Source organism: Trachurus japonicus, chromosome 21 (assembly GCF_045865225.1).
Source record: "Trachurus japonicus isolate A0001 chromosome 21, Traja_1.0".
NCBI classification, from domain to species: Eukaryota; Metazoa; Chordata; class Actinopteri; order Carangiformes; family Carangidae; genus Trachurus; species Trachurus japonicus.
This window is the reverse complement of record NC_140927.1, coordinates 10,530,961-10,547,220: the sequence shown is the minus strand read 5'-3', so window position 1 is coordinate 10,547,220 and position 16,260 is coordinate 10,530,961. Positions and strand designations below refer to the sequence as shown.

Here is a 16,260-nt window from a genome sequence, read left to right as displayed (position 1 = left end):
TGTGCTTTTCACATGGGCAGGGCTTATGAAAGAACTGATGTGCCAATTCAGTTTCAGCATTGTTTATGTCAGAAATGGATGATATGTGTCTTTTTTGACACAGAGAGTTTGATTTGTAGCCGCAGCAAAAATCAGTAAGTTCCTCTATGTTGGTAGAGGATGTAGCTAGCAGCTAATGCTCCTGCTCACCACTGTACACCAAAAAATAAAGAAAGAAAAAAAAGTGTTGAAATATGATTTCGAGACTCGGAACTTGGAAATTCCCAGTTGAAAACTCTGATTTATAACTCCAAGACGCACCACGCCAGAATAACCAAAAACATGACGGACCGCGACAAACTTTGTATTCAAAGTCCTTCACGTAAGGCAGTAAAACATTACAAAGGGCATAAAAACTATTTAAAAAAGAAAAAAGGGTCAAAAAATCTGAGTTCTGAATTGTCTCGAACACAACATAAAGGTCATAAGCCAACGGTCAGTTAGCAAGCTTGTTAGCTTAGCACAGTTGCTAACAAAACAAAGGAGTTCCCACAGCTTATTTTAAATACAACTTATTTCTATTATTGACTCCTATCTCATAATTGTTTGAAAATGCTTACTTTTTTGTGGAGCGGTTTAGATACTTTGGCAGCAGAGGTTAAATACAAGTGAGAGGTGCAATGGAGCTGATAAAGCTACAATAATTTACTCTGTTTTGGACTCTGGCTCGCTATTCCCTCAAAAGGGATTCACAGTCAAAATAGCTAGCTCTCTGTCAATGGTTTTAGATTCACAGGTCAAATTCCTCCAAGTTGAGCTTCATGTGAAAAACTGGCATGAATTCCCTTCACCCCAGTAAGTGAATCCACTTATCATGGCAACTCCAATGAAATGAACTGCATTTGCCAAAAAAATAAAAGCTTGACATTTAAATACAATGAAGGCCCTGGCTTGCTCAAGTGTGACAGTGAGTCAGCATGCACAATAGCCTACCACAACGAGAAAGAGTTAAATGGAATTTAATTTTTCTCTTTACACGTATGCTCTGATGGATGCTTATTTCATTTTAAATGCAATGCTGTCAAGAAAACCTTGAAATCAAGTCATCAGGGGCTTTTGCAATTTAACAAATGGAGTGGATTGATGTTTCTCATTCTCCTTTTCTGTTAATGAGCAATAGAGCAGCACTGGTTTTGTGCCAAGATGTCCCTTATGCACACTTATAAACATGCTCAAAGAACAAAAATTGATTTATAGGCTACACAAAGGATAGATCAGGTGATGAGCAAATAGCCTTTACTTCTGATTTCAAGTTGCACCACAAAACAGGGTCAGGCTTATTTTGCACTAGACGCATTTTCACACTGGCTGCTCCAAACAGCAATGTAAAGTGATGTTCCATTAGTTACAGAACATAAAGCGTGTTTCATTCATCCACACAGTTAGCATGTCATGCTTTAAAAGGATTAGAGATCTAGACAATGACAAGCCCAGGTTTTCTCACACAGTTGCTGCAGTAGCAATCTGACACTTAGGCCTACATCCTGATCTTGGGGATCCACTTGGGTGGTAAAGGCAATGTTTAAAAAAAAAATGTAAATGGTAAATGGTCTGTAGCCTATTTATATAGCGCTTTACTAGGCTATACCTGCAACGATACCCAAAGCGCATCGCATTCACCCATTCACACACTGATGGCGGCACTGATGAAACCTCCTAGGATGTTTTTTTCTCACAATGAATGCAATAGATATCCTTATTTCTTGTTCCATAGTGTTCACAATGTTGAACCTCACAAGCAGTTCTGAAGTAACGAATCGGCTTTTTCTAAATGCACACAGGAGAGGCCTGCAAGGTTGCAACATTTTTACTGTATTACATGAGTAGCTATACACTCAAATGTTCCAGCTAGTAGGCAGCTTCAACGATGTCTGCACAACAGGCAGTCAAACACTTGGCCTGGCCTGGTTTCAAATAAGTGAATGGAGAAAGCAGCTGTGCTGGACAAAGCGACAGTGAGCGGAATCAAAATGTAGAGCATTATTACACACAGCCACTTATTGAGGCAGAGGACATAAAGTTTAAGTAGTTAAGCTGAATGGGTGGAAAATGTTCCATGTCAAACAGCACAGGTAGCTATTAGTTCTCTGTTGAGATGGTGAATTTAAAAGGCAGAGTGTGAGTTTTACCTTTTCAACTCCAAAATATCATGACAATGGTTCTTTAAAAAAAAAAAATCACAATGCTTTATTGCAAAAGGCAACTATGTATCACTCAGAGGACCTTTTGATGCCCACTGGTTTCCTTCTGTAAGGGAGTAAGTCTGCTGAAGGCTTTTTTAAAGGTCCAGTCATATCAGTAGATCTGCATATGTGTGCCCCCGTCTGCCTCTATTGATGCAGGGCTAACACAAGACACACGCCTCACTACACTAAGTTCAGGGGCAGACAAGTGCAAACACTATTCATCACCATGGCACTGGCCAGGGGACTTTGGCCCTCTTCACACAACACATCAGACCATAGCATCTCACTCCATGGTGTTCATGAAGAGCCTTTTTGGCACATTAGAAAAAGTAGTTAAAACACATAGGCCAACAAGCTCACACTGAGCAGAGCTGCTAGAATGGCCAACAGTCCCACACACACAGTCATCATCCAAGTCTGAGCTAAACGCTTGTTACTTTTTCCAGGAGTCTCACTGTAACTCGGAAGGCTCACCACACTACCTTTCACAGTCATCTTACATCACTGTTTGTTTGATCAGTGCGGGTAATAAAGTTCCCATCTGGTTTCTCAACTGAAACTCAGGCCAACAGAGGCGGGACATATTTGTGGAAAACCACATAGAGATACAATCCCTTTACAAAAAATAAAAAATGGGTCTTATCTGATGCTCTTGGGATTTCTAGTTCACAAATGGAATTATGCTGCAGGATTCAAAGCAGTGACAATGTTGCATCACAAGGCAATCAAGCCACGAACTGGAACATTTAAAGCAGAACAAGCAACATTTCCACTGAAGTCGTGTTTTGGATTATTTCTGAAACATATGTCTGAATTGTAAATACTCATAGTTTGCGTAAAAAAAGTAAGAGTCAAAGTCAAGGACTTTAGAAAAGTAATTTATGTTTAGACTGAGCACAATCAGAAGTTTTTGTAGGCCATGACTCACATCTGAAATCGTGTTAGAAGTGGAGTCCCATTTCATTTATGCATTAACAATCATTTTACATGCAAGCCTGAGCTAAACAGTATTGCAGTAAAACCAATAGTAAAAAGCCTTAGCCCTAAATACTTCTTGCGGCATTCCATAATGACTTCACAGCATTATTTTCCAATGGTATACTGGCGTTCTGTGGTTTTGCCATATTTCCTTCTGATGTAATGGCAGTGTATGTGATATTACAGTGTTAGCTTCTCTTTTTTTTAAGCCACGTTAGCTTTCTTCCCAAATGGTATTCCCCTCTGTGTTTGATTCTATGAGTTCCAGACCGGATCCCACGGGGGACCCCAGCAGTAAGAGAGTGACTCGACAAGGGGGAACTTTTGGGATGTTTCTCAGAGAGGTGAATAGTTTTATTCATGCAGCAGCCTAATTTATTCCATAAAGAGGGCAGTGGACCTTCGACACCTCCAGGCAGTTTAAGCCACTTTTACAGCTTCCATTGATCTTTTTTACTGTATGCACAGATCATTGTAGATCATGTAAGGATATCATTTTAATGGAATGAGGAGAGCAGCTTGTTTGTTTATTCCCACATTGATGATAGGCTACTAGTAATAGCTACTAATTGTTCTAGCTTTGGCTGTGCAGCAGAGTTGATGACTACAGCATCTGAAAAGACTGAACTCGCGATGAGTTTGAGAGCATCTGCTACTGTCTTCTGCGCCGGATAGTGGTTTGATTTCTGAATGACAAAGATGGTGCTTAAGCCCGCAGATGTAGGCAATTAGCGATCACACTTTTTTATTCACATTGCTCAATGAGCTTTGGTTTGGACTAAGACAAAGACTAAACAGCCCAATTGAACTTGGACACAATCTGCAGTGCAAGTTTTTAAATCCCTATAGGCTACAGTTCGTTCACAAAGAAAAAGAAAGATAAACAAAAAACCCAACCCCCTCCTCCTCCTCCCGAGGAGGAATGAATGAGTTGGGAAGCAGACGGTTTCATGCAAAGTTAACTTTTGAGAAAAAAAAAAGTTGCCGCGAGTGCAAGAGTGGATCAAAACAAACCCAACCAGAGAGAAAAGGCTCGCAGTTGAAACATTTGCAGCATCTAGCCAAGGAGGAGAAGATGTCAAACTTGCCTCTTTATTCTCTGCAAGACTTGCTCCCTCTTGTCCTAAATCCACTCTGCGGACAAAAGTAGGATCCCAGAAGTGATTCTCCAAGTCTGGAGTGGCTCCTGAAGCCCTTCCCCGCTGCCTTCACTTCAACTCGTGTCTGCTGTGCTGGATGGAGCAGGACGTGGCTCTCATCCGAATCTCAGCACTTTGAATGGAGCTCTGGATGGACTTGAGTCTGGAGGGTCCGCCGGGCGTAGGGAGCGGCTGGAGCGGCGTCACTGGGCTAGTCCAGCGTCCCCTAATCACCTCCAGTGCAGGAGGGGGGCTGGACTGGGATGTGATGCCTTCACGTGTTGTCGGAATTCTCGGCATTTCATTGTACCCTATTTGTCCACATGAAGCGCTCTATATGAATCAATCCGCAATCATAGCCTATTGTGGAAGCTTCCCAAAGCTTTTGCCTCGCTTAAGAGGCTACAAAAAACAACAAAACAGCTCTTTCTCACGTTTAGCCTATCCAAACATTCAGGCAGGACAACAAACTTTAATGACTACCGTTGGCCGTTTGCTAGCCTAGCTCAATTAATAATATGTGGGGTGGGAATCACTAGCAGATGTTTTTGGATTCAAACCACCATATCTGGTTAAAATAACACATTTTAGTTATAGGCAGGCCTATACATTATATTCAAAAAAAGTTCCTGGAACAGCATCCAACTTTTACGAGGCGACTTGTAACGCAACATTCAGGTTTTCCCTTCATCCCAGAGACAGAAACGCCATCCACCCGACAGCACAACACCCCCCTCCTGTGTCTTCACTCTAAATAGCAACGATGTGTTTGTCGATTGTTCACTTCTATTATATCTTGATAACTTCCGTGTGTTAATACAAGGGTTGTATTTCTTTTCTAACAGTCAGGAAACTGATTAAGTTTTATTTTTTTATTTTTTTTATTTCTTCACTTCATTCACTCGTTATCAAAATGACTTCGAAAAGCACCGGGAAGGGGGGTAATTACAACTCGGGCTGTCTTTGTATTAGTTCATTCTGCGTCTGGCAGATTAAATGTGCAACCATATTGTTGTAAATACTACAACCGTTGTTTAATATACCAACGTTATTTAAATCAGACAGCATATTCTCGTTTTTGAACAGTTTTTGAACTCTGCTCCCCCCACACGAGTGTGGTGACCCAGATTCCCAGACCCAGTGTTACTGCGCACGCGCTGTTCAACAGCACTTCCTTTATCCTGTAACAGGCGAAACTAGTCCGGTGCTGTTAGTTTTCATTTCACTGATCATTTTTGCCCATAAAGAGGATTTCGGTGAGTTTGCATTTGTTTTGGTTGGATGTAGGTGTGGGTGGTCCACATATTTATCCGTACCGTGGCTCTGTGTCAGGGAAGTATGTCAAGCTGAAGCGGTGTGAGCGCTGCCAGGTGTTGTCGGAAGTCGGACATCGGTCTGGCTCTGCCTGCTTCCGAAGATCTTTAATCTAAAGTCACAGTTATAACTGTTATATAATATAAAAATAAGTGAGACATATTTAATCAATCATTATTACAACGTAGCAGCCAACGTCGTGTTGTTTTGCGTCGTATATTGAACACTAGCAGGCCGGTGGGTAGGCGTCCTAAGTTGTTCGCCATGACCACGCTACGTCCAATTTAACTGGACGGTGGCGTTTGTAATGATGAATATGCTGAAATGTTAGCTAGAGCTGTAGCACCGAAGAACATCAATGATATCATTAGGTAGCCAACCTGTCCCTGTCTTGTTTACCTCACACTGCTTGTGCGATTTTACACAAAATAACAGGGCCTTCATCCAGTTTTAGGGTATATGCCGATAGTTGATGTTTAGATTAATTCTAAATAATGGTGTTCTGAGAATATATTGTCTAGTAAGTTAATGTCGTGACCTGTTATATGTAGGAATGGCAGGAGTAGTTACCCTCAGCCAAGTGTATCACCTATCTTGCATAGATGGAGAGTACAGATGACTGAGAAAATACTTTTGATTTTAATCATGTTCTCATTTATATCCCCCTTTGTTTCCAGAGAGTTTTTTATGAGTAACCAAAGGCAGCAGAAGCCTACGCTAACAGGCCAGCGTTTTAAAACAAGGAAAAGAGGTAAGAATCCCTGAAGGCAAGAATCACACAGTTGTGCTCATTACACTGAATATTTAGTTAGTAGATCGTTTTTAGCAGCTATCTGCAGATTCCATGGGAAACAAATCATCTTTTACCTCCGCACAAAGACAAGAAAAAGATTGTAAGGTTTGATCAGTATAGCCTGTGCTGATTTGTTCACTGACTGAATACATTTAGTTTAGAATTTTAGTCATTCCTTTGTACATATTTCATACCAAAGATGCGTATCTGGTCCAAAACGGTTAAAAAAGAGTCTGTTTTTTTTTTACTGCCACTGAAGAGTAAGCTCACACTGCAATCTAGTCTATATAGATAGATAGATAGATCGATAGATCGATAGATCGATAGATCGATAGATCGATCTACTTTATTGATCCCAAGCTGGGAAATTACAGTGCATCAGAAGCATTACACACGGTGACAACATATAGTATAAGAATATAAAGAACAAACTATACATAATAAAATGGCAAAATAGCAATAGCATCACACAATAAAAAATGTGTGATGTGTGTAACTGTGTGTAGAAAATAAAGTGCGTAGTGACTGTAAGTTATGACCAGAGTTTTTTAGCTGTTATTATACAGTGTGATGGCATGTGGCAGGAAAGATTTCCTGTATCTATCCCTTCGACAGCAGAGCTGTAGCAGCCTGTGTGAGAAGGTGCTCCGCTGTCCGTCCACTGTGTGATGGAGAGGGTGCTGGTCATTGTCCATGATGGATAACAGTTTATTCAACGTCCTCCTCTCCACCACGGTCTCCTGCCTGAGACCCAGTACAGAGCCAGCCTTCTTGATGATCTTATCAAGTCTGTTAGTGTCGCTGGCTCTGATGCTGCTGCCCCAACACACAACAGCAAAGAAAATGGCGCTGGCAACAACAGACTGGTAGAAGATCTCCAACATCTTGCTGCACACGTTGAAGGATCTCAGCTTCCTCAGGAAGTAGAGTCTGCTCATCCCCTTCTTGTACACAGCCTCGGTGTTAGATTTCCAGTCCAGTCTGTTGTCAATCACCACTCCTAGGTATTTGTAGTCCTCCACCACCTCCCCTCTGATCCATAGTGGATCATAACCTTAAGAAGAAAATATGTGAATCTGTGTGTATTTTCATGATGAGAATGGCTTTATGTGTCTTTATGAATCATAAGATCATTGGTAAGTGGTTGGGATAAAATGTTTTCTGTATTCAACAGATGAAAAGGAAAGGTTTGATCCTTCCCAGTTTCAGGAAAGTATCGTACAAGGTCTGAACCAAACTGGCACTGACTTGGACGCTGTCGCAAAATTCCTCGATGCCTCTGGTGCCAAACTTGACTACCGACGCTATGCCGAGACTCTGTTCGACATCCTGGTGGCTGGCGGAATGCTCGGTAAGTAGCAGGAAGCTTTATTGATCTGCCTAAACAAAACCATAAGCAAAGTAGTTGTACCAATCATTGGCTTTTTGTGTGTGTGTGATTGTCATTCAGACTGGGCACTCAACCAAAAAAGAAGAAAAAACGACATTCAGAAACTCTCGCCGACTTAATCTTCCTCAGTCATGTCCATTCAACACTTTCCACAATTCACAACTGTCCCATTAAAATAGATAAATAAACACAGAAGACATGTTCAGTCATGTCCCTCCGCCCTGTCTAACTAACATCAGTCAGCTTTCACTCAAAGCTAAGCTGGCGCTGTGGATTACACAAACACAAACACTGAGCCTCAACCAGAGCAGCTTATACCTAAAAAGAGTTTTGTGTCCAAATCAAATGCAAACACTGCAGACCAATAATTTCAGTGGCCGAAGGTAATGCCAGCAATTTGTTTAATGACTTAGCATTATTTAAAGTGATTAATTGTGTCTGTAGAAAATGGAGGATATTATTTTCAGATTTTTGGGGAACTTGTTTTCTGTTTTAAAGCCAGGATGTGATTTTTTTTTTTTTTTTCAAAGGATGTTTTCAATCATTTCATTCAAGCGATGTGTGCTTTGAATTCAGCTGTTTGAAATATTCAGAAAATAGTTTATCTGTGTGTCCTTCAAATCTCAAAAAAGATGCTTGTCTTTATCACAAAACAACTTCCATGCTTTAGTAGTGCAGCACATTTAAAGTTAAGACCTTGTCAAAGAAAAAAAAAAAAGATGATCAAAATTCAAACTTTTACTCTTTAACAAACAATTACTTTCGCACTCATCAGCCTCTTTTTGGAACCATGGACTCTTTATATTAGGCAGTGTGGCTGTGTTCCAAGCGATTAAAGAAACTGATGCTGTTACCTTTGGTCACCATCCATGCTGCATTCACTACAATCTGGTAAACACGACTGACAAGACCCAAGGAGGAGATGAGGCGTAAACATAACAAAAGTGATTCACTAAAACATATTAGTCTGGATGAAGCCTGAGGCTTAGCGTTGGCGCTCGTGTCACCCATGTCGCCAGCTTTGAGTTGAGTCATCACAGACTGACGTTAGTTGGAAGGAGAAGACGCACGCGTACTGTACTTTAAGTGGGTAGCTCATGAGCATACGCATTGGGGAAAGTAATGATTTCATTTACCACCATGAGCAAAGCGCAGTGGGCGACAGATTCTAAGGGCAGTTCTTATACTTTCTCAGTTAAGTGGTCAGCCTTTGTGTTAAATAATTGTGATCAATTTGAAGTCATTTTTCACAACAGTTATACAGCTTAATACTACTATATATGCATCATCAGACTAAACTAGCCGGTATAAAAGGAATCAAGTGCCTGAAGTGGTGTCTTGCCTTTTGATACCATAGCTACCACAATTGAAACACAAAAAAAGGAAATAATTTTCTTTCAGTATCTTACAACTGCAGACATAATGTGTAATCATCCTCTGAGCCAGAACACTCAGAATTAAGAAAATGTCCTTCTTTACAGCCCCCGGGGGAACCTTTTTGGATGACATGACATGCACAGACTTCTGTCTCTTCAAAGCACAAGAGGACATGGAGACCATGCAGGCATATGCACAGGTGAATAAAGTCTTACTCACTCTGCAGTGTTACCAAAAGAAAGTCAAATATTTTAGTTTTCAGAAATATTTAACATGTTTTGTGTTTCCTTTCAGGTCTTTAACAAGCTCATCAGGCGTTACAAATACTTGGAGAAAGGATTTGAAGAGGAGATTAAAAAGGTTTGTCTTTTGCACGACCATATAGCGCATGTCAAGGTCAAGTTCTGTACATTTCTGGTCATTTTACTCCAACACAAATTCCATGTCTAAGTCAGAATCAGGCATAAAGGACTGTGTTTATATGTTTGCTCTGTGGCAGCTGCTGCTGTTTCTCAAGGGCTTCACAGAGTCTGAGCGCAACAAGCTGGCCATGCTAACAGGAATCCTGCTTGCCAACGGCAACATCTCTGCATCCATTCTCATCAGCCTCTTCAATGAGAACCTGGTCAAAGAAGGTATGTACTTCTCTACCTCGTAGGCGTGCATGCTTGTGTTTTTGTGGTTTAGCAGATGTGTTCTGCAGGTACAAGCACTTGGACTGAGATGAAATATGCAGATCTAAAAAGGGGATAGAATCATTTTGTACCTTCCTGTGTTTTTAATTTTCTACCTGTCTTAGTATTGATTTCTTTATACTCTGTGAAAACACCACCCTCTTGCTCTATTTCTCACTCTTGTTCTGCCTCCCACATCTCTTAAAAAAACCTGTAGTTTTTCATTTACTTGGTGATTTCCTTACATTTTTACAAACAATTTTGCAAATTGACATACATATACCGGTAAATGCCCTACATTTGGCTATGAATAGCAGAGTTTAAGGCAATCAGGTCTGTTATATCACTGGAAAAACGCATGAAGCATATACAGTGCAGTTTAACTGTATGGTTTTGGAAATCATGAGATAAAGGAAACTGGATGGTTCCTATGCAGGGATAAACATCCTAATTGTGATGTTATTGTTCCTTATGCGTTGATAAATGGAGAATGTGAGGGATGACTAATGTCACCACTCACAGGCTTGCTTAGCAAAGTTCAACAGTTACGATGGGGTGGATGCTTTTCCCCTTTCTTTCATTTGCTTTTCTCTCGTTAATTATTTCCCTCAAATCAATAGTTGTCTTTGCATTAAAGCTCTTTGAGAGGTCAATAACACTAGAAAGGGGCTATAGAAGTGCTGTTCATGACCACATTTTTCATGGGGATGAATATACTAAGAATGACTTGAGCATTTGTAATAACTGAACTAATCCAACCCACAAGATTCACATTCAGGAAAATCCACATTAACCTTTCTAGCTATTGTTAGATGGCACCAAAGTTGATTCTTTGCAAAATGTCATCCAGCAACGCAGCAAATGATCACCTATAACCCAATTAATTCATGATTATTGAGCTCAATACTGATACTGATATTTTAGAGTTTAAAATAACATTACAAATATAAGCACTTTTGCATATATAAACATTCACACAGTAGTTTCAGAGAGTATATAGACCCCTCCAGTGTTGGCACACCTTGCCGTGAGTAGATTTGAATTAAAACAGATAAGGTTGCTTTATTGCATATGAATCTACTTTGTCAAAGTGAAAACTTAAAGCTCCCTGGTACCTGTTTGCTTTAATTCATCCTTGTGATGTTGGGACAAAACACATGCCGTGAAGCCCAAGGGACTCCTTGTAGACCAATGCAATAAAACAGTGGTCAAACATGGATCAAGACAAGTTTATAAAGCCATTTCTAAAGCTTTGTGTGTTCCCAGGAGCACAGTGGTGTCAATAATTTTCAAATGGAAGGAGTTAGGAACCACTGCTCTTCCCAGGGACAGTTGGGTCAAAGAAAGCATGAAGAAAATCACTACATAACTTCAGAGGGCCTCTGCCGGAAGGCCGCTCCATCAATCAGGCCTTTATTCTAGAGTGACTAGATTGAAGCTACTCTGAGTAAAAGGCAAGTGACAGCCTTTTTGGAGTTTCTTCTTTTGGCTATATGTACTTGTAAAACGATCACTCGGAAAGAAAGTTAAAGCCGACAGAACATCTTTCTTATTTTGTCTCTCACACAGTGCACAGCCTCTGTTTGGGTAACAAAGTGCTGCTCCGTCTCTCTGACGTGACTGAACAGAGCAGAGTCACCCTAATAGAAACCTTTTTGTGCCAGTTCGTTTTGAAAGAACGACAACCAATGAGGAAACTCCAGCACTTGTCTGTGTGCATCGACGCAGGCCGGAAAATCACATTCCGCCAAGACAAGTGCAGCATCACTTCTGAGTCAGGGATGGACAAATTGCTACAAACCTCCAAATGAGTTCATGTATTTGATTATTTCCAAAGGATATTTGAACATTTAATAGAATCATCATTCACACATGACAACGAAATGCGGCAAAAGCATGGGAGTGAAATTGTATTTATTCCGAGTAATGTTGATGATAAGCTCACTATGTCATGAATGTAAAGTGAGTGTCCACACCTACCTCTACAATACCTTCAGGGTAACAAAGAATTTTTCTGGTTCCATCTGGGAAAGGTGAGGGTGGCCTAAAGCTTCCTAATTCCCTCTGCTGATTGAAGAGACCCCTCACAGCTACGAGTGTGACTCCTGTGGACTAAAGCACCGTCTTCAAGTGGGAGTGTGGAGAGACTGGATTGGCATTAGGCCACTCACTCACTGAGTCAGTCCTGGACATAATAGAGATGTAGATAGTAGATGGAGTCAAGATCACCTTACTTGTATTGCACAGAACTGCCACTGCTCCATGAACTTGTACAGTTTTTTGTTCAGACAGCAGTGTACATTTAATATACCTGAGGCACAAACTTATTTTGTTGACTGCATTATTGCGCCTTGAGGCATTGATCCAGTTAAAACCAGTCTAATCTCATCCTGTTGAGCTGTGTTTACCAATGTGTTAGTCAGGCCTAAACATTATCCTGGCAGGTCTGTTACCAACAGATGACTCGTATTTTGATGCATTTGTTCAGGTGTTTCAGCATGCTTCGCTGTGAAACTCTTCAAATCCTGGCTTTCTGAAAAGGACATCAACTCTGTTGCTGCCAGTCTCAGAAAGGTTGGCATGGACAACAGGCTCATGGTGAGAGTGATATCTTAAATTCTAAATGTGTACACGGTTTTGGTGAAGTATTCTGCTTCTCAATGCAGAAAAGGATCGACAGTGTGTCTGTGTTCTCTAAATAAAACCATTTCATGAAAGTAAAATGAATCATCATCAGCATGAAACCACAAACTACTGCGGCATCCAGTACTCAATTAATGAACAAAGCTTGTTTGCTGGAAAGGATCTTTCTCAGTACTTGAATCTGTGCCTTTTTTTGTTTCTTTCAGGAGCTGTTCCCTGCAAATAAGCGCAGTTGTGAGCACTTTTCAAAGTACTTCACAGACGCTGGACTCAAGGAGCTTTCGGACTTTGCCAGGAACCAACAGTCCATAGGTGCTCGCAAGGAGCTGCAGAAGGAGCTTGAGGAGCAGATGTCTCGTGGGGACCCCCTCAGAGATGTAAGCCTCGCTGCATTTTGAGCTTCTTTTACACAGAGTTGCTTTTATATGACAACACTGAGGGTACCACTTAAGATTGCTTTGTACTTCACCTCTGCCCCCCCCCCCCCCTCCTTTGTCTTGAGGAGTGCTGCAGAGGATGCAGTGCAGTGATTCAATGACAAGTTGCAGAAATCCACTCAACCTCAACATGTTATCTGCTCCCATAAGCCCCTGTACTCTGCCAGGGTGCATTTGAGACTTGTGCAGGATTTGATAAGCAGTACATCTGCATATGCTGACATCGGCTCACCCACTCTGCTAATAATACAGTATGTGTTACATCTCCGGTCTTTGGCCTCACAGATCATTGCCTACGTCCGAGAGGAAATCACGAAGAACAACATCTCGGAGCAGACAATGATAGGACTTATTTGGTCCAGTGTAATGAGCTCCGTGGAGTGGAACAAGAAGGAGGAGCTGGTCACAGAACAAGCCATCAAACATTTAAAGGTGACACGTGTGTTACATGGCTCTGCTGCTCTTCGATATGGCAGTCATGGCAACGTGCGATCTAAAGAAACTTTTGGATGTCACTCTTAAACCAATGTTTCAAAATCCAGGCACGATAGTTGATTCATTGAAGCCATTCAATCAGTGCAATTGAAGTAATAAAATAAATAATAAAAATATCTTACTTTATACCCTACTCCCACTCATTGTGTGAATTTTCCCTCTGTTACCTTCTCAGCAATACAGCCCATTGTTGAAGGCTTTTACCTCCCAGGGCCTCGCTGAACTCACCCTTCTGCTGAAGATCCAGGAGTACTGTTATGACAACATCCATTTCATGAAGGCCTTCCAGAAAATTGTTGTTCTGCTCTACAAAGGTAAGTTCATTTTTATTTAATAAGACTCCTTTTTCTTGCAATCGGTGTAAGGAGGGGGGGGGGCTATGTGAATGACCCATCAACCATCTTGGCGACGAGCTCTTGCAGATGCATCTGTGCTGTTGCAGTGACATAGTTAATAATTTTTGTTTTTCTTTGTACATTCTTTAAAGCGGACGTATTGAGTGAGGAAGCGATTCTAAAGTGGTACAACGACGCCCACTCAGCCAAGGGAAAGAGCGTTTTCCTTGAACAGATGAAAAAGTTTGTCGAATGGCTCAAGAATGCAGAGGAAGGTTTGCACCTTTGTTACTTTTCTTTTTTTCTGGGTTCTACCTCCCACAGCTGTGGGTTGCCACTGCGTGTTTGATCTCATCAGATTGTTACAGATTTTTAGAACTGATGTTATTGATGTATGCACTCTATTTGGCATCTTCCTTCCTATCTCCATGATATTTGACAGTAATGCTTCCTATGCAGATGTGTTGAGGGTGATGACTGATGTTTTCTTTTCTTTCCTTTTTCTTTTTTTTTTCAGAGTCCGAATCTGAGGAAGAGGAGGCAGACTGAGTGCCACTCATGATAACTACCACCTTGATTTATATTTTTACATAAACACAGCACCAGATGCAGTAGAATGATTTGTTACAGAAGCCTGTCTATATTTCTTTTGTCCTTTTCTATTCTCTACCTCCTCATATCTAATTCAACTGTTATAGAAGGGCTTTAATACTGTTTTTATTTTCTACATGTTTTGGGCCTGAGTCTAAACTTGTACTCTCCTTTATACTCTCCAGGAGCCAGTCACAGTGCCACAGTTAGCTAAATAGATTGAAACCCCTTTCATGTAACAAAGGGGAGGGGGTGCTATTTTTTTTTTTTTTTTTGGAAAGAGAGTTCCTTTTGAAGGCATATTTCACAGTCATTGTATTTAGTCATGGCTCTCTTACTTGCCAGAGGTCTATCTGTATAGCCATGATATCTTGGTGCTCTCAAAGGCAAACTGTTTTTGTAATCTCATTTTACGTCTCTGCCAATTATGTGACAACTCAGAATTTATTCCCAGTTTTTAGATACTGTCTCCATTGTTTGTGATGGAGCTGTGTTGCAGTGCCCAATGAATTTCAAATCAATTGTTCCATACATCTTAAGTAACAGAACCACATTTGCTTTGTAGTGTTTTTTGTTGGTTTGTTTTTGTTTTCCTTTACCATGCAGGTTAACCTTTTTAAAATAAATATAAATTCATGGTTTCCATTTGTCGTATTTGTTAATACTGGGTACATACAATAGAGGCAAATCAACTAATGTAGTGTTAACACATTAAGACAACAATAATGAGCAATTTAAAGAAAGCATATATTTTATAGTCATATACAGCCAGTCATATGGAGAGGTTCAAAGAAATCCATTTGTTGTGTCCCAGACCAACTTATGTTCCCTTGAAATTTTTCATTGCCTGATCTCTGGCCTCACCTAATCAAGTAATCAAGAAAGGCAGCCTGGCTTGCGTGACCTGAGGTGCAAACAACGATCTCATTCACTTCAGTCCTATCCCACTTTAAATGGTAATTATGGTTCAGTCAAGCATGCAAAAATGAGAGTGAGATGGTGATTCAAGATGTTATGAAAACGGAGGTCCATGCACATTCATTAGGAAAAGTCATTTTACAAAGTCTAGAAAAAACAGGCTGCTCATTTTAACAGCATGCTGCAAACAAACGCTGAATTTTGAGTGTATTTAACCCCATACCTGACCAGTGATGTTTAACTGTCAGCTAGCTAGATTTAGATTTCCCAAAGCAAAATTTCTGTATTAGATACTTTTTACTGAACTGAACCTCAAACAGCACAATCATCTCTGCATTCAATTATCCATTCATGTTCTTCTTTAGTATAGTAAAAAACAAAATTATGTAACTTTGGCAGGAGCCATGGCATGGTCACCCAGGCCTTGAATGAAGCAGAGCTATTATATGAAGTACAATTATGTGAATGAAGAGGAAGCGGAATGATTGTGAATGGAATGGACGATTTCACACCAATCCAAGTAGGCATGCAAATTTCAAAGCAGCACAAAAGGCATTATTGACTGATAATCAGTTTCATTCAGTGCCAACAGATGGCAGTAAGTCCTTAAGAGACGTTTCCTCCTCTTATTAAAGCCCTCCAGAGTTTGAGTCGAGCTCAAATAATAAAAAAATAAAAACATTCTGGAGAAACCAGACTAGAAAGTATTAGACACGGGCAGAACTACAAAGTATCCGACACAAGTATTTTCTCTGCCTACCTGTCCCTGGAGGATTTGTTTTGCCTTTTGGTTTTATTTAGTCGCTCAAAAGAACAATTTGGGAGAGTGACATGCCGGGAGGGAGAAACACTGCTGCTTTTGGGTTTAGTGCGTGTATGTCGGTAGTGTTGAATGGCAACGATGCTCCACCACCATACCCCACCCATTACTGTGCAAACCATTGGCAATAC

General features: G+C 40.7%; 2 protein-coding genes across 6 annotated transcripts in view; one reads left to right on the top strand and one right to left on the bottom strand.

The window, feature by feature from the left end:
* The window catches only part of myo1b (myosin IB), a 62,062-nt gene extending 57,579 nt beyond the window's left edge, over window positions 1–4,483 (bottom strand). For all 5 annotated transcript variants that reach the window (XM_085764772.1, XM_085764773.1, XM_085764774.1 and 2 more), the window contains exon 1: window positions 4,292–4,483. The gene's annotated coding sequence lies outside the window, so the exon portion shown is untranslated. The remainder of the gene's footprint in view (window positions 1–4,291) is intronic.
* A 1,057-nt stretch (window positions 4,484–5,540) lies between these two features.
* LOC146964779 (eIF5-mimic protein 2-A-like) lies at window positions 5,541–15,036 on the top strand. Its single transcript, XM_085764777.1, has 12 exons — window positions 5,541–5,598; window positions 6,334–6,407; window positions 7,624–7,800; window positions 9,321–9,415; window positions 9,511–9,576; window positions 9,716–9,851; window positions 12,379–12,488; window positions 12,740–12,910; window positions 13,256–13,402; window positions 13,641–13,779; window positions 13,953–14,075; window positions 14,318–15,036. Exons 2-12 carry the CDS (start codon window positions 6,344–6,346, stop codon window positions 14,347–14,349), a joined length of 1,260 nt encoding a protein of 419 aa, XP_085620903.1. The 5' UTR covers window positions 5,541–5,598; window positions 6,334–6,343; the 3' UTR covers window positions 14,350–15,036.
* The last annotated feature ends 1,224 nt before the right edge of the window (window positions 15,037–16,260 follow it).

Coding starts and splice junctions, on each gene's coding strand:
- LOC146964779 (XM_085764777.1), top strand. CDS start 6,344: ATGAGTAACCAAAGGCAGCAGAAGCCTACGCTAACAGGCCAGCGTTTT. Junction 7,801..9,320: donor GGTGGCTGGCGGAATGCTCG/GTAAGTAGCAGG, acceptor CCTTCTTTACAG/CCCCCGGGGGAACCTTTTTG. Junction 13,403..13,640: donor AAGCCATCAAACATTTAAAG/GTGACACGTGTG, acceptor TTACCTTCTCAG/CAATACAGCCCATTGTTGAA.